At 44.7% G+C, this 18,208-nt stretch overlaps 1 protein-coding gene across 1 annotated transcript; it reads left to right on the top strand.

Moving 5' to 3' along the window:
* The first annotated feature begins 441 nt into the window (after nucleotides 1-441).
* Nucleotides 442-16,425, top strand: CNMD (chondromodulin). Its single transcript, XM_037894897.2, has 7 exons — nucleotides 442-634; nucleotides 878-1,018; nucleotides 4,972-5,112; nucleotides 7,521-7,634; nucleotides 9,723-9,876; nucleotides 12,059-12,267; nucleotides 16,032-16,425. The coding sequence occupies exons 1-7, from the start codon at nucleotides 563-565 to the stop codon at nucleotides 16,245-16,247; spliced, it is 1,047 nt and encodes a 348-aa protein (XP_037750825.1). The 5' UTR covers nucleotides 442-562; the 3' UTR covers nucleotides 16,248-16,425.
* Nucleotides 16,426-18,208: the final 1,783 nt, after the last annotated feature.

Raw genomic sequence — 18,208 nt, 5'->3', positions numbered from 1 at the left:
TGCTGAGGATCGCCAAGCACCCGCAGGTGGCAGAGCCGGCGCCAGGCACAAGCAGACTAAGCAATTGCTTAGGACTCCAAGCAGCTCCAAGGGCCCCCCTGCTAATTATTAGTATGTGTTGTGGGGAAGGCGGGGGTCTAACATATTCCTGCTTGGGGCCCCCAATGGGCTGGGCACTGGGAGGCAGGCCTGGGCCAGCTGTCAGAGGGCTCCCCATAGCACCTGGCAGTGCCGGCCAACGCACCCACGCTTCGGCGGCTCCCTCCTCCGCGCGGAAGGCAAGAGCGGCGGAGAGTTACTGCCCGGCGGGCGGCAGCAGCCGGGGGGCCCGGGAGGTGACTGAAACCCTGCTCGGGTTGAGGCCGGTCGCTCCGGCCCCGCGGGGCAGCGGCGTTCAAAGGGGGCCATTGTATCCCGAGCCCGGCGCTCCGGCTGGGGCGGGGAGGCGCGCCTGGGGGCGGGGAGGGGCTGCGGGCTCCACGCCTCTGTGTGCAGCCGAGCCCGGCCGTGCCTCTCCCGCCGGGGCCACAGGAGCTCCGGGTCCAGACGTGCGCGGGCAGCCATGGCCGAGAGCGCGGAGAAAGTGCCCATCGCCCTGGCGGGGCCGGAGGACGTGGAGCGGAGCCTGCCGCCTGTAAGTACCGGGGCAGAGAGAGGGAGTCCCGGCGCTCAGCCCCAGCTGCCTCCCGGGGCAGGTCACCGCTCTGGTGAGGGCGGGAAAGTGGCGGGCGGCGGCGGCGGGGGTCGGGCAGGGGCTGGCCCCGCCAAGCGCCAGCGCTGCTGCTTCCCTCGCCCGCCCGGCGCGGGGCTGAGCTCCCGGGAGAGCTGGGCTGCGAGGCGAGCGGGCTCCTGGGCTGCCTGTCCCCCTTTGCTGCAGGCCTACACGGCGGTGCCGGTGACACCCGCCAGCCCGGGGCGGCTGCTGAAGATCGGGGCCGTGGTGCTCATCGCCGGAGCCCTGCTGCTCCTGTGCGGAGCCATCGGAGCCTTCTACTTCTGGAAGGGGAGCGACCGGCACGTGAGTGGCGGGCGCGGGGCGGGGGCGGGCCGGCCGAGCGGACCTGGTGGGGAGCCGGCCGCAGGTTCCTTGGCTGAGGGTCCGGCGGGGCTGAGTGGTTCCTCTGGCTGTGAAAAGCCGCCCAGGCACCCCAGCGGGAGTGGGCGGGACAAGCGCCCGCGCAACGCCAGCAAGGGGGTCGCTGGGTGGCACCCTGCAAAGGAGCTTGTGGGGAAAGTCGGCTGTGGCCGCGCTGCTCAGGCGCCAGTCAAGCGCTGGTCCCTGAGATCTCCCTGGCACCCTGTAGGAAGGCAGCAAGTTGGTCCCTGTTACCAGAAAGGTTGAGAAACACTGGTCTAGCCCATCTGTGGCTAGTTTAAGACGTGCGCCAGCGGCTGGGCTAGACGCTTGCTCAGTGTGAGAGTTAAGAGCCAGCACTTTCAGCTACAAAACATGATCCGAATTCTAAACAAGCCATTCTTCCCCCGCCTCCCACCCAGAATGCTTGGTAAATATTCCGAAGTGGTTGGAGCACAGAAAATATAGGGGAACAACAATCAGAAAGATCAATCTTGGAGTAGTGGAAACTGGGTCACCGACTGTACTTAGAGTATTGCTAACTGGGACAGGCAATAATTAAACAAAGTCGGGCAGGAGGTGTCAATTCCAACAGTAAACCCATCTGTTTACCAAGCTGGATAGTGATAGTCTTGTAAGAAGGTATTGCACTGAAGTTTTTAAATCTGGTTTAAATCTGAGTGAAACAAAGACAAGAATTATGAACCCAAGTATTTACATTTTGGAAACAGACATTTTTCTATTAAGCCAATTTTTAAATTAACTGCTTGAATTTAATGAGAATCACAATCACACTGGAAACATTATTTGACTGGTTGCCAAGTTCTGTAAGTAGCATACCTCTCTCCCCCATACCTCAGTATAAAAATTCTTTTCTTTCCTGTCCATTTGGTGTAGCATGATGGAAGCTGATTTCAGGAATAAACATAAAATGTATCCTTGGGATCACAGACAAAAGCTGCATCTACTTTTGCTCATAAATCTTCAAAGCATTCACTGTTTCCCCCCATCCTTTCCCAGGAGATTCACATAATAAGCAAATTTCAAGCATCAGGACAAAATGGTGGTGAAAGAAATGCCACGTCATCCAAATGCTGATTGCAGATCATACTTTGACACTTAAATATATGGTGCACCAGACTGTATTTAGTCTATTCATAGGTTTGATTAAGGACCAAAATTATTTCACTATGCACCTAGTAGTTTAAATGTGTGCTGAACATGGACACAAAAGCTCATAGTATATTAGTTGCAAAATGATTTTAAAAATCTTGATAATTTATATTTGGGTGGAGAGAACTTTTCTCAATTTAGGTTACATGACAAAATCGTGTGTCAAAAGGGACAGAGATGAAAACTCAGGAGTTAGTTTAAAGAAGCAAACTTTCAAGGAATAGTGATCATCAGAATAATTCTAAATATTATCTTTCCTTTATGTTTTCAAAGATTTTTAAAATATGAAATGCCAGATATGTGAATTTGATTTTCATTTGCTCATCATTTGGGGGGAGGGATAGCTCAGTGGTTTGAGCATTGGCCTGCTAAACCCAGGGTTGTGAGTTCAATCCTTGAGGGGGCCATTTAGGGATCTGGGGCAAAAATTGGGGACTGGCCCTGCTTTGAGCAGGGGGTTGGACTAGATGACCTCCTGAGGTCCCTTTCAACCCTGATATTCTATGATCAGTGACAAGGAGAATGAGTCTCATTGAATTTACCAAGGAGCCTTTTCTGCACTCTATGCTCAGGCAAGACTCCTATTTACTTCAGCAGGACCCTTGTCTGAGTAAGGAGTGCAGAATCGGTCCCTTAATTGGTGGGGAAAGTGTTTCAATATGATATACATTTTAGCCAGTAGGGTACAATTGCTTGACATTTAATATTTTTTTAAAGACAGTTTATAGCAAACCCAAAATCCAGAGAGAAAAGAAAAAAGTTACAGTAAAAGCTGTGTTATCCAGCACTTTACCAACCGTAAAGCTCTAGAAACTGGCATTTCTGATGTCTCCTAATACAAATCTTCAATAGAGTTGCCAGGTATCCAGTTGGCTTGGGGCCAGCAGGCTCCCTACCTGACTCCGCGTGGGTCTCTGGAAACGGTGACATGTCCCTGCTGTTCCTAGGAGGGGGCTCTGTCCACTGTCCCTCCCGCACCCCACCCTGATCACTGGCTCCACGGCTCCCATTGGCTGGGAACCGAGGCCAATAGAGGCTGCATGGGCAGCGCCTGCATGCTGAGGCAGCACACAGAGCCACTTGGCCGTGCCTCCGCCTAGGAGCAGCAGGGACATGTTGCCACTTGCGGGGAGTGGCCCAAGGTGAGTACTGCCCAGATCCAGCATCCCAAAACTGCTCCAGTGCCCCAACCCCCTGCCCCGAGCCCCCTCCCACACCCAAACGCCCTCCCAGAGCCAGTGCCCCCAGCCCTGAGCCCCCTCCCACACCTAAACTCCCTCCCTCCATTGGTAAATATAACTCTTAGTTAACTGGAATTTTTGACTTATCGGCACCCCCCATTCCCCCAACAGGCCAGATAACAAAGCTTTTCCTTCATAGTAAGAAGACAGGCTGCTTCAGGACTCAGTGTAAGAGGGGCCTGAATGGGTAGATGGGCCAGAGAATGTGTAAGGTGTTAATAGTCCAGTTTGCACTGATGGTTTTGATAAATAGATAGCAGATCAATTATAGGACAGAGTCTCATTTTTTGGTCTGTTTAGTTTCGCAACACTTGCATTATTTTAGCGTATTTCTGCTTTTTGTTCAAACAGATGCATTAAAAATTTCTTTTTAGTAAGTGGGTTTCTTTTCCCTTACCTAAGGCTCTTTTCCCATCTCAGGAAGCTGGTAGTAATCCCATCAATTAAGAACTGAATCTTTTTTTAAAAAAGAGTAGAGTGTATTCTGATTGGTACAGAAATAGATAAAATGTCAACCTTAAGCTGCAGAGTCAACACCCAACACTAAGCTATTGTTTCAGACTGCCCTCAGACTCAGGAAGCCAACTCTTTGTTGATTCACATTTGGAAGGTTTTCTTTGCAACCATAAGACTTATGATTTTTTTAAAATAAAAAAAACTCGAATTCTACTGCAACAAATGGGGCTCACAAAAAAGTGTTATCATCTTATACCAGCTCAGTCTATATACTTTGGATATGGAATTAAGTACTATCTATATAGACCCATTCTTGCATTCCTCACGCAAGAATTCAATGGAAGTCTTGGATGTATGAATAATACAGGATTGAGTCTCTATTTGTAAAAGCCAATCAGTTACCTTTAGCACCTTAATTTTTTCCCTAACAAAGAGTTGCAAGCAGAAAAAATTGATTTCTAGACTAATACTGTGAACTTTATTGAAACTTTGTTTATATACAGACTTTTTAAGAATAAAAGTAAACTCCTTCTGTTGGTACTTATGGAAGTATTGATATTTAAACAACGCTCACCCCACTCAGAGACAGCTACATGCAGCTTGCTACATTCAAGAGACTCTCTTTCTAAGTACCTACACAGTATCTAACTTCTGCAAGCAAGAGTCCCAACAGATCAAACTGAGGAGTACAGTGGGGATGACCTCTGGGGGAAATCAGCTTTTTCTGATCCTCCCATACAATATGATTTAGACCAATTCCTAAACCCCATGTAACCTTGGAACCAAATTATTCTACATTCAGTGCGTATGGATGTAAAGCTGGCAGGATTGATATTGCCTGAAACCATCAACGTCTGTTTTATTAGTATGGTCTTGACTGCTGAGGATTCTGTAATAAAAGTGTAAGTATGGATAAAAGCCAGTAACCTGAAGAGGGACATGACAATCAGATTGGCACCACACTTGTTCTTGATAAAAGCTAGGAAGATACAAAAATGCGTGCTAATGTTCTTTATTCAATTACAGATTTACAATGTCCATTATACTATGAGTATTAATGGAAAAGTACAAGAGGGATCAATGGAAATAGATTCTGGGAACAACCTAGAGACCTTTAAAACTGGAAGTGGAAATGAAGAGGCTATAGAAGTTCATGATTTCCAGATAGTAAGTACATTTGACAGATCTTGCAGATAAGACATTCTCCAGTGTTGGATTCTAAAGACATGTCTACACTGCAATTAAAAACCCATGGCTGGCCTGTACGAGCTGATTCGGGCTTGGGCAGAGGGGCTGTTTAATTGTGATGTAGACGTTCAGGCTCGGGCTGGATCCCAGGCTCTAGGAGCCCTGTGAGGTGGGAGTGTCCCAGACCTCAGGCTGCAGCCCACACCCGAACATCTACACCACAATTAAACAGCTCCTTAGCATGGGCCCCATGTCAGCTGTCACGGGCCAGCCATGGGTTTTTAATTGCAGTGCAGACATACCCTAAGAAGGGGCCCAGTCCTACACCTGTTGAAGTCAATGGCAAAACTACCATTGACTTCAAAGGGAGAAAGGTTGAGCCCTAAATGAGGTAAATGCAGCATCTAGAACAAAAGAAACCATTAGTTCCAGGTAGGGTTGGTGAGGGAAGCAATGTGGGTCTTTCTGGCCCTGCCCCTCCCCATCTGTTGGTTCCATGAATGAGGCGGAGATAACTGGGCCTCCCTGCTTTTGCGCAGGCCCAGAGAGATCCATGCACATACACGTGGGATGCATAACCCCCACATCATCTGAAAGCTGCTCTTCAGCCCCTTGTGAAACTTGTGGTAACATCAACCTTACAACTTTCTTGGCAACTGAATTAAAATGCTGATAAGCCTCTTGTCATTTGCCTTCACTATTCCACATCTGCACAGCCGTCCCAGCTCAGTGGAGAGTCCATGAATTCTTCCATCCTTGGACCCTCATGACAAATATGAGCTGCTGGGTAAGTGCAGCCAAAAAAACTCACCCCAGAGCGGTTGTGACAATGTGTTGTGCATCTAGGTTGATGAGGGTGGTGGAAAAACTGGCGCCAAAAAATACCTGCCTTCAGTTATTGAGTGCCAAGGATCAAGCTCCAGGAAAGCAAATGGACCAAGCCAGTTAGGTTTTGACCCTGCAAGGAGTGGAAACAACTTGAAGTGTAAGCTGGAAAGAATACCAAGGAGATAGAGAAGTACCTGTTGCAAATGCCATATACTAGGAACTCTAGGATAAGTTGGCATGTGAACCTATTTACACATTTGGAGCAATAGAGTTCTAAGCTAGGCAGAGCTGTGACATGGAGATGGCTAGGTTATGTATATCACTAAGGTCAAGAAAGTCCCCATGTGTTAAGTGATGCTTTGATCACTGGAGCAGGATCATTGAACAAGGCCAGGGTGACCATTTTAGGAAAACAGCCTGCATCCTGGGTGACAGGAAGGTATCACAGAAACATATCTTGACTATCTCAAAGTGGCAGAGCTACATCCTGGGGGGCCTACTTTTTCTCAGCCTTTGAAGAAAAGAATGACCCCAGTGACATTGTATATATCCATCAATAGTCAGCAGAAGGGCTCTTGTCATGCTGTAGCTTGTACATAAAGATCTGTTCAACTATTTCCTCTGAAGCGAAGTAGAACAAAATGGTGGATAGACAAGACAATTGCTGAAATTACAAGGGTAGGCTCTCTGTGTCCTGTAGGGAGAATCAAACCCACATGGCAGCACAGAAAATGCTACATTTGAATTGTAGGGAGAAGACTTAAGAAAGGCTACCCTGTAGTTACCATATATCAATGAATGGTCTCTAATGTCAATATGTTTGAAATACAGGGAATTTTGTGTCATTTATTTAGGATTAGAAACCGTTATTACAACAACACTGGAATTCTGTCTTGGTTATCATTTCATTATGAACTTCTGTGCATAAAAAGCATCATGGTATAGAAAAAAAAATCAAAGTTGTATGTCTAAACTTAGGCACCTACATCCATACCTATGACCTGATTTTCATATCTTTAATAGTAAGTGTCTCAGATAAGTGCAGAGGTCTGTCTAGACTGGGAAAAAGTTACTAGGTTATAATACAAAAGACTAACATGATTTTAAGGATGTTAAACTGCGTCAATATTAGGTGCTAAGTGATGTGTCAAATCTTGTTAGCTAACTCCTTTTTCCCTAGTCTAGACAGGCCCTCTCCAATAGAAATTGCAGATACTCAGCATCTCTGAAACTTTAGCCACTTCTTTGGGTACCTAAATTAGGTGCCTTCATTTAGGAACTCAAGATTAAAATTTCACCTGGTTTGTTTAAATGTTTACAGCTAAAATAGTGATACAACAGAATTTGGGTCAATTTCAGAGTGGACTTTTATTTTTAAAAAATCAAAAAACATGTTTTATTGTCAGTTTTTTGTTGTTTTTTTTTAAAAAAAACAGGAACTCTGAAGTCCCCAAATTCAGTGAATACCTTAATGTTATATGAACAGAGTTTATATTGTTTTGTTTTAAGCAATTGGGTGACATGTCCATGCATGTAACCACAAAAGGTCTATTTTGTAGGGCATCACTGGAATCCGTTTTGCTGGAGGAGAGAAATGCTACATTAAAGCACAAGCTAAAGCTCACATCCCCGATGTCAATACTATGACTAAAGAAAGCCTCTCGTTTGATCTGGTAGGGAGCAATTTAAAAAAAATTCTTAACTCTATATAAATAATGATTTTAAAGGTCGTTTAAATACACATATCAAATGATCTAGTAGGTCTTTTGGGGTCCTGGAAGGGAGGAGTGAGTGCTTCTGGCAGGCACTGATGGGCACTGCTTCTACTGTTGCTGGGATGGGTTGCATGAGAGAGACTAAATGTCTAACAGAGACTCACAGAAAAATCATCCCCCCCACCAAAACTCCTGCCTCATCATCATGACAGGAGAAAATCGTGGTGTACAAAAATTGCAGAACTTCCAAAATGGGGATGTCCCAACTCTGCCTATTTGTTGTAATCTAGAATATGCAGTAATACATACTCATTTACTTAAAAAAGAAAGAGAAAATTCTCTCTAAAACCAACAAGAAAGTGCCATGAGTCAGATCCAAAGTCCATTGAAGTCAGTGGGAATATTTTCAGTGACTTCAGCAGGCTTTGGATAGTCCCCAGAGGTAGGTACCGAGATCGCCTCTACCCTCCCTTGTTATTTTAAGGATGTATGGACTTCATGGCCTAATTGGAATAATTTAACATAATTAAGCACAGGCAATTTTTCTTTTTATTAAAATATAAAAGGACGTTACATTCATCCAGTATTAAATTTCCACTGTTGAAAAAATGTCAGGTTTGCAAAGTTAAGGGTTCCAATTCAATATTAACTTGGTCACATTACAGATGTGTAGAGTGTTTTGTTCCTGCTTTCTGTGTACTTTTTAAAAGATGTATTATATGAATTTTGCTGTTTCTGTGATAAAACATATGCATCAAATAGATGGGATGGGCAATCCAACGCAACTTAATGCTACTGTTAGAACATTAAACTTTCTTTGCTGCCTAATTTTTCTGATCAAGTGTGCAACCGAAATGTTGAGTTAGTCTTTACATTTATTTTTTTTTTACTATAAATAAATTAAAAATTAACTTGTTTCTGGTCTAATACATATTTGATCATGATCAACACTGAATACAAAATGGTAAATTAAAGTAAGTTTATTGCTACTTAAATTACATTTGCCCACAAATCTGGGGTAATTTCATTTAAGATAAACAATTGGATTCTTTTTATCTTCAGATGTTAGCTCCAGTTAAGTTATTTCAGATGCTGACAAAAGCCCAAGTGGGAGAATATAAATGATGTGCTGCTCTCACTGGATAGTGAATTTAGATGACTCAAGACATCCTACAAAAATCAATAAATACATTAAAGGAATAACTTGGCAAAATAAATTGATCTAGTGGGTTATCAATCCAAATATCAGATACTTATATGGAGGGAATTCAGAAGTTATACTTCAAAATCATATTGATTTTCTTGATGAACAAGACTTTTTGAGGATGTTTCACTGCTGCTAAGAAATAGCGAACATGTTTTATGTAAAATAATACTTTGAACTAAAAACTATAAAGAATAAATCACTGGCATTTTCCTACATTACTTTGAAGATATGAAACCAAAACCTGCAGGGTACACTTCAAAATGAAGGCTCCTTTAACTTCTAGCTTTTGGGCAATTGAATTGCTGTTACTGAACAAGACCTTTAGTCAGACCCATCATATTAACTTAAAATTGTAGCTGTATGCAAACTAAAACTTTCACTAACTCTCAGGAATATGTCTATTATGGAAGTGCCCTAACATTTCTATGAATTCAGAACAATGCAAGCAAACACACCTAAAAAATTATGGGCCAGATTCTTAGCTGGTATAAATCAATATAGTCGTTCTGAAGTCAGTGGATCTACACCAATGTACACCAGCTTAGAATCCGGTCCTATGGGCTGACTATTAGCCCCATTAAAGACAACGGAAGTGAAATCCTGGTAGTTTTGCAATTGATTTCAGTGGTGACAAAATTTCACCCCAGGAGTCTTTCCATTGATTTCAATTGGAACAAGATTTGGCTGTGTGCATGTAGTACACAAAACAACATTTCGTATCAGTTCCAAGCGAAGCTTCTATGCTTGGCATTTGGCTATTAACAGAAAGCTGCATCTACAGAATACACAGAACCCTTGTTCATTGAACTAACAATGGATTTTATGCTGCCTACTTACAGGAAGATGAAATTATGCCAGTTAAATTTGATGAAAATTCCCTTATCTGGGTGGCTGTAGATCAGCCGGTTAAGGATAACAGCTTCCTAAGTCCCAAAATTTTAGAGCTTTGTGGAGATCTTCCTATTTTCTGGCTTCGACCAACATACCCAAAAGGTAATTTTTCTTTCACTTAAACACTACCCTCCCTTCCCCCCCTTTCCCCCCCAATAAACGTACACCAGCAGGGTGTCTAGCTACTAGAGCTGCACAGTTGTGGACCTCATTGCTCTTCTCCCATGTAGGCTGGTGCTGAAACCCTCCACCCAGTACACAGAGAATGCTAAGGTCTCCATGTGGAGCTACTCAGCCTGGGCTCCCCCCCTCAAACAGTCCCACCACACAACTTCAGTGGAGGGGAGGGCTAAAGGGTTTAACACCTCAGGGATGGCCAGGGCTGGAGATGGGACAGAGCTCTGAGGTGGCACTGCACATTCTCTCTCTCTCAGATGGTTGGTTCTTGCTCACTCGTATGTGAAGTTGGGAAGGAATTTTCCCCCAGGGCACATTGGCAATGACCTTGCGCGGGGGGCGGGGTGCCTTAACTTTCCTCCACTGTGTGTGGGTGCTCGTCAATTGCCAGGATTATCTGGGTATATCTCACTTAATCATTTCCCATCATGGGGGCCTTGGGCACTGGTTACATCTGTGGCACCTAATACAGTAGGACCCCATTTATCTGAGCCTCCATTATCCAGCTCTCCGTATTAACCAAACCACCAGCTGCCCAGGGCTGACAGTGGTGGAGCTCAGGCTCTCAACCCCAGACAACTGGGGTTTGGGCTGTCAGCCCTGGGCATGGCAACAGCCCGAGCCCTGCCATACGTGCGGCTGACAGCTAGAACCCCACCAATTCTCCGGTTTATCCAGATTTTTGGTTATCCAATCTGACCCTTTTCCCAATGAGATCTGATAACCGGGGTTCCACTGTAGCCTAATCTCCTGTGGACTGTAATATTTTGCTCTAATTTGGGTTGGTGGGTGTAGTGTGTGGGTGGTGTTGGTGGCCTGTGGTACACAGGAGATCAGGCTAGATGAATTAGTGGTCCTTTCTGGCCCTAAACTCTATGACTTCTAACTTCCTAGGATTTGTAGGTGGCCTGTGGGGGATTGAGGGCATATACTTTGCTAGGGAGACCTTGTGAGATTCGCGAGGCAGGGCCAGCAGCATAAGAGGAGGTGGGCAGGGAATGTGATGCTATACAGGAGGCAAGGGGTGGTGTTCAGGCACTTGCTAGGGAGATTAGGAAGAGGGTCCTCATTTAGTCCAGGGGAGGGAGCAGGAGGAAGGAATTCCTCCCTAGGGGTTGGAGGGAGAGGATGAAAGGGACCAGAGAAGAGTTTGCTCCTCCTTGGTGCTCTAAGGGTATATCTACACAGGCGCTGTGAGCTGTACTTCTTAGCTCGGGTAGCCATCTGTGCACTACCTCTGCTCAAGCTGCTGCCTAAAAATGGCAGTGTGGCCACTGCAGCATGGGCAGCAGCTCAGGCTAGCTGCATGAATATGTAGCCAAGGGGTGGGGCAGGACTGGACTCAGATGGCTAACCCAAGATGTTGTGGCCACACTGCTATTTTTAGCATGATAGCTTGAGCAGATCTCGTGTATGTTCGTCTATCCAAGTTGGGAATTATATCTCCTGGCTGCTGTGTAGCCATACCCAGAGATTTAATACTGATACACAAAATACAGGCTAGAAAAATGAAATAAGTGGCAACGTTGAGTATTTTGGGGATGAGAGTTGCTAATATTTTTTCATGACTAATGGGAGCCAAATTTGCTTATTAAAATTTTCCACTGTTTTCCTGTGGCCTTGCACATGGCCATTATGCATCAAAAGAGTATTGTCAAAGTTGGCCAGGAGTATTTTAAACCATGTTTACAATCAGGTCATTTGGAGCTGGACACAAGTCTGTCTCCTTCCAAATGTTTCTTTCTATCAAAAATACACAGTAATGACATGAAGATAGTTGCTCTGGTTGACTGCTGGCATAGCTATTCATTTCTCTTAGCGTCTCTGGCCACTCACTGGGTCCAGAGGCCCTTCCCCCATCCTGTTCTTTGGGCCAGCCATCCATTTGTTTGAGGAAAAAAAGACAAATCTCTCACACATATAGACAGAATGATATAGACTGTGTATGGAATAGGTGGAAAGACAAGTAGCTCCCATTTGAAGCCTATTAATCTTTGCAGTACAGCTATGCAATCACACTTTCATGAATGGGTACAAAATATGGTCCTTGAACTAGTGGAAGAACATGTTTTAAAACACCTACGTACTCCTATGACTGTTTCTGCAGACAGCCAGAGAAAGAAGCGAGAAATCAAGAGAAAAATACGTCAAGCTCAATCAAACTTTGATCTGGACCAAATTGAAGCTACTGCTGGCATAGTAAATACCAGGACACCTACTACCCAGACTGTTCAAAAACCAGAACGCCAATCTAACGCCACTGGTCCCAGTGAGCAAGATTCTAGTTCAAACTTTAATCCAGAAAATCCGTATCATGTGAGTACATATATATTTGCCTTAGAATCCCCTTCAGAGCATTTGATTTTGCAGGTAGGTATGTAACTTTATTAAGTACTCATTTCTAGATATCGATCCATTTCAAATGGACTTAAAAAAATTATAACACCAATTTGTCGATTCAAACTTTCATTCGATAGTGCAGTTATTTATAAATTCCATTCACCAGAAGTAACTAATATAGTTTTTGTTATCATTAGTCCCCAAAGTATGGTGAAGAAGTAGATACTGTGCTTAGGCTGGTGAATTTAAGATAATTTTGCAAGACTGCTGTAGTGAGTCCAGTTTAATACAGAAAACTAGATACATCTGATACAGATAATGCATTACCATAACGACAGCAAATTTAATCTGCCTCTGGCAGATAGTTGACACTGATCATTAACTGATAAAAAGAAAACAATAAAAATGCAGAGTCAGCTAGTTAGAAACTAGCTTATTCATGAAACATGTAAGAGTGTGTGTGAGAGAGAGAGAGTGTGAGAGAAAGAGAGCGTGCATGCAACTTTTTGGATAAAATGCATTGTGACTAGCCACACCTGCAATGGGACAAGTACTGTTGCCATTGAAGTCAATGGAAATTTTGCCACTGATTCTTCAGAAATCAGGATCAGGCTAAACTGTGACTGTCAGACAGTTCACAGAGCCCTTTCTGGCAATCTGCAGAATGGAATCCTTTTAAAATAATGCAGTGAAAGAACTTGGGGAAAGATGGGTCCAGGACAGAATCTTATTTTCTCTCTCATATGAAGAGATAAACAGAATGAAAATGTGAAGAGTCCCGTTTCCCTAAGCCCGTCACAGTACTGCAAAACAATTAACTGTACAGCGAGCCACTTCCACTCTACTGCACCAACATCAGACAATTTACAGGACTGTTTGGTACAGCAGGGATAAAGTTATTTTAATAGAATGTTGTCACAAGATCAATGTCTCCTGCTTTGAAAATAAGTCACAGCTTTGTCCTGACATTTATGTAACAGCAGGAGATCGTTATCCCGTGACAGTGTTCTACTCAGTTGACATCTCTTAATTAGGCTTAAGCTAATCACTCCAAAGAAGAACTAAATTGACTTTATTTCTTATGAATTCAGTTAAGTAGAAGCAGCATCGGCCCCAAAAGCAGCATCAGAACTAAACCCTGCCACTGAAGGGGAGGAACTATCTGGGATAAGAGCCATAGAGATAGAGACAATGGGGCCTGAGAGGTAGAGCCATTATCCCTCTGGAGAGTGGGAGCAGTACAGTTGGTATAGAATCCCCTGCAGAGCTCTCTCTGACAGTCTTCCTGCCAGTGGGAACCTGTGTTACCCCAAAAACAGATTTTAGGTGCTCCCCAGAGTAGCTCACATAGTGCCCCCTTTCTGGGTTTACCAAAGGCTCCCTCAAAACAGCTCACCTGTTAACCAATCTTTTCTCACCAGGCATGGGTCTCCCGGGTGGCTAAGGAAATAACTGGAGGACACGGATACAGCCTTCTGATAAATGATTGTCACAAGCAGTATTCTTTCCGAAACAAGGCACCCCTTTATTGGTGCAAACACAAATCCTTAACACAGTAGCACAAATCCCCGACACCACAGGCTAAGCATCCCAACCCACAGGAACATACAGTTAACATGATCCTAAGTGGCTGTGCCCCACTTCAGATGGCCAGTCTTCCACAGGTCGCTGCAGCTGACAGGTCTCATCTTTCTCTGGTCTCTGCTTCTTCTCTCTCTCTCTTCCCCCCTGCGTGTCAGTCTCTACACTCCTCGCACCTTCTCCTCAGCTGTCTGTGTCTCGGACACTCTTTACATACTTTGCTGATAGGCTTGATTGACAGTTGTTTTGCTTACTTTTGCTAATATTTTCCTGTCAGAGTACTGCAGACTGCATACCACACAGCACCCTTGTTTCTAATGTACCCAATCTCATCCTCAACAACTGCCTCATCACTGCTTTCACTGCTAATTTCTTAGTGCCACGAGCTCCAGTTTTCAGCTAATGGTGGTGAAGTGGTACCTCAGTGATGCACTTGCCCAACACGAGATGGAGGCAAGGAGACAAAATGGAGTCACTCAAGATCTCCTGTATCATCTGCTCATTTGGTGTAGGATCCCCTGGAAGATGGTCTTCAAAATTTCCTTTAGGCACTGGGAATCTACACCACTGGTTTACCAGATAGATGTGTAGTCTTGGCCTTAGCTGAGCCATTGTCATTCCCCACTCCCCCCTTCTTCTCTCTGATGGGGAAGTTTGGCACAGTGCATGGTGGGCAACCTTGAGCAAGTTACTCCACCTCCCTGGGCCTCAGTTTTTCAATCTCTAAAATGAGGGAAATGCTACTTACCCCCTTCATGAAGTGCTTTGAGAACTGTGGATGAAAAGAGCAATGCAAGAGCGAGGCATTCTTGTTTGATTTGCCCTTGCTCTTCTCCTCTAATCCTATTGAGAAAGCACTAGAGGGAAAGAAAGAACTGGATTCAAAGAACTGAGAACTTAGCTCCATGTTTTCAGGAGAGGAGGCAAAGACTTTTGAGAGGCTAGTCTGCCTTTAGATATCCTCTGCCATCCACTGTGTAGTAACTCTGCTTCCTGGTCAGATGGTGCTACAATGCTAGTTGTCTAGAATCCATCACACAATGGGAAAAGAGGTGGTTAAAAGCAAGGTAAATTTAATCTGAATATCCAGAAAGCCAACAGTAATAGGCTGTGGAACAGTCCTCTTGGGAAAGAGGAGGAAGGTCCATCACTTGGGACTTACTTAAAATTAGACTGGATGGAACAGAGGTGGGCAAACTACGGCCCGTGAGCCACATCCAGCCCATGGGACCATCCTGCCTGGCCCTTGAGCTCCCAGCTGGGGAGGCTAACCCCCTGCCCCTCCCCTGCTGTCCCCCATCCCCCACAGCCAGGCCACCCCGCGGGCAGTGCGGCTGGCTCCGGCCGGGCGGCGCGGCTGCCAGTCCTGCCGCTCTGAGCGGCAGGGTAAGAGGGCGGGGAACAGGGGGGTTGGATAAGGGGCAGGGGATCCCAGGGTGCAGTCAGGGGACGGGGGGTTGGATAGGGGTGGGGTCCTGGGTGGCCTGGCAGGGGCAGGGATGTGGATAGGGGTCAGGGCAGTCAGGGGATAGAGAGCGGGGAGGTTGGATAGGGGGTGGGATCCCAGGGGGTCCCGGGAGGGGGCAGTCAGGGGACAAGGAGGAGGGCGGGCTGGATGGGTCGGGGGTTTTGAGAGGGGCAGTCGGGGAGGAGGTGGATAGGGGGCGGGGCCAGGCTGTTTGGGGAGGCACAGCCTTCCCTACCCAGCCCTCCATACAGTTTCGCAACTCCGATGTGGTCCTTGGGCCAAAAAGTTTGCCCACCCCTGGGATAGACCATTAGACAATGCAAAGTAGGGCACAGTCCTGCAGATTCAGGCAGATGGACTGGCTAACCCAGGTTTTTTCCATTTCTTAAATTTTACTGTTATTAAACTCTCCATAATTAGAGCTTTCACAAAAAGTTGGGAAAGTAAAATAATAATGAAACTCAGACAGCCTGATTCCCCATTGTGTTCCTCTAGTTTTATAACGGAGAGTCCAGTGTAGATGTGGAGTAATGCAGTGGCGAATCATGCCACTGAAAGCCTGGCCCTCTTGAAGTCAACAGGAGTTTTGCCATTGACTTCAGTGGGACCAGTATTTGACCTGTTGTCTTTTACGGAGATAATATAAATGCAGGGAACTTCATCTTCTCTCATTTTGTATTTTACATTTCAGCAACTTGAAGGCGAAGGGATGACTTTTGACCCAATGCTGGACCACGAAGGTGTGTGCTGTATTGAATGTAGACGAAGTTACACACAATGCCAGAGAATCTGTGAACCTCTCATGGGCTATTACCCATGGCCCTATAACTACCAAGGATGTCGTTCCGCCTGCCGAATTATTATGCCCTGCAGCTGGTGGGTTGCCCGTATCTTGGGTGTCGTGTGAGATGGAGTATTCAGATCATTGATGAAATAAGCAGGAGTCCAACAAACTGATAAAAGACTACAGCCAAAGCCGCATTACCAATCTCAGCTTTTAAAACACTAAGTGTATGTTAATGTATCAAAATGAGGTCAGTCATTCTAGATGTAAATAAATAAAACCTTTAATTAATATTTCATTAGCTTTACAAATGCTGAGCATAATTTGCATTCTTCTAGAAAACTGTACACTAAAACCTATTGAATGTGGAATTTAAGACTCCCCAAAACAGATTATAGTAACTGTGCTTATGATTTAGTTGAGCAGTATAGACACTTGCTTATAAATTCAAATTTAGCATCTCATGACATAGCCTTCTGTTCTGAAATAAGTGTGAAAATTTACATCCAATTAGGTGACTAGCTAAACTTGTGCTCTTGGGAGAACCTTTCAACCATGTAGCGCACTTAAATAAATCACAAGTGAAGTTGCTCCCTGTTGTTGTTTCATGCAGTGTTCCCAGATCATTATGAGCAGTTATAGACCAATTACAGCATACCTTTCCCACAAAGCTGCCCTGGGGGATGGAGGAATATGCACATTATGTCAGAACCAAAAACAAATGGCAAGGAAAAGGGGCTGCTGAATGGAACGTGCATGGTGAGGAAATCAAAATGCTTTGTGCATCAGCACTTCAGAGTAGCCTTAGTGTCAAAAATCTTGTATCGCTGGTACTGTCTAACAAGTGTCAGCTCTCTAAGACTATAACGTAATTACACATAGCTGTGGACCAAATAGCCTCAAGGCACAGTATAATCAGAACCCACAACAGCCACTATACATATACATCCTCAAACTATAAACATTCAGGGCCACGGTGTGAGCCCTTTATCCCCCCCCCGGGAGCAGTTTCTCACACAAGTAGTTCCATTGGCTTCAGTGGGACTACTCATGTGAGTAACTGCTCGCCACTGGAAATAAAGGACTCACTGTCTAGCCCTCGGTGTTTAAGTAGGCAGTGATGGGGCTTGCTCCTGCATGGTGCTAAGCATCTCCCTATTGAAGTTACTGGGAGCTGCGACACTTGCAGGATGGGTAGTGATTTATGATTTTTACCTTTAAATAACAGGTCAAATTATGCCTTCCTTACACTGGGTAGGACTTGACAGTCCTATCAAAATTGATGGGACCACTCACAGAGTAAAGTACTCCCTATCACGAAGAAGGGGGGCACAATCTTGCCTTGAATTTGGAGGCTGAAGTAGTTGTGGTTGCAAATGCACCTATTCTGACACGTAGCTAACCTGCTTCTAACACTGCTTGCCAGGATCAGAAGAGGATGAATAATTTGACATACTGATGGTTCAAAAAAAAAAAAACAAAAAAAAAACATTGCATGAAAAATAAGCAGCCTATCTAAAAAGCAAAATGTTAAATGAGGAAGGTAGAATGAGTGCAGAATAAATTTTATATCTTATTGGCTATTCAAATGATCACTTTTTACATTAACTCCCCTCCCCTGCCTTAGTATGGGAAAAATAGAACTTTTTAAAACAAATTCTGCTTTAAAGATGTAACTGAAGATTCTTTGATGGAATTTTAAGGTCTGTTAAATTTGAGGTTGGCTTTTAAATCAAGATCTAACCCTGATCATTGTGTGTGTTTTAAAAGCACAGCACTTGTACGCTGAGGCATAAAGGAAAGGTGGTTTTCCCCCCCTAAATAAATAATTTTTATTGCAGATTAAAGAAATGTGTAAAAAATGTTCCTCTGTTTTCTGTGCTTGTTTAAATGTAGTGTACTGAGCAGTTACCGCCAAATGTGTGGTCAAAAAATATAGGAGGATGGGGAAGCAGCAAACTGAGCACCGGAGGGGAAGGAAAGCAGAAGGCACATACTGTGCATGAAGTGCAAGTTGGTAGCTGTGCTAGAGAAGAATCTTAGAAGACTGGGCAGGGATGGTGTCCGTAGCCTCCGTTTGCCAG

This window comes from Chelonia mydas, chromosome 1 (genome assembly GCF_015237465.2).
Source record: "Chelonia mydas isolate rCheMyd1 chromosome 1, rCheMyd1.pri.v2, whole genome shotgun sequence".
Lineage (NCBI taxonomy): Eukaryota > Metazoa > Chordata > Testudines > Cheloniidae > Chelonia > Chelonia mydas.
Note: the sequence above shows the minus strand (reverse complement) of the source record. Positions and strands in the feature narration are given on the sequence as shown.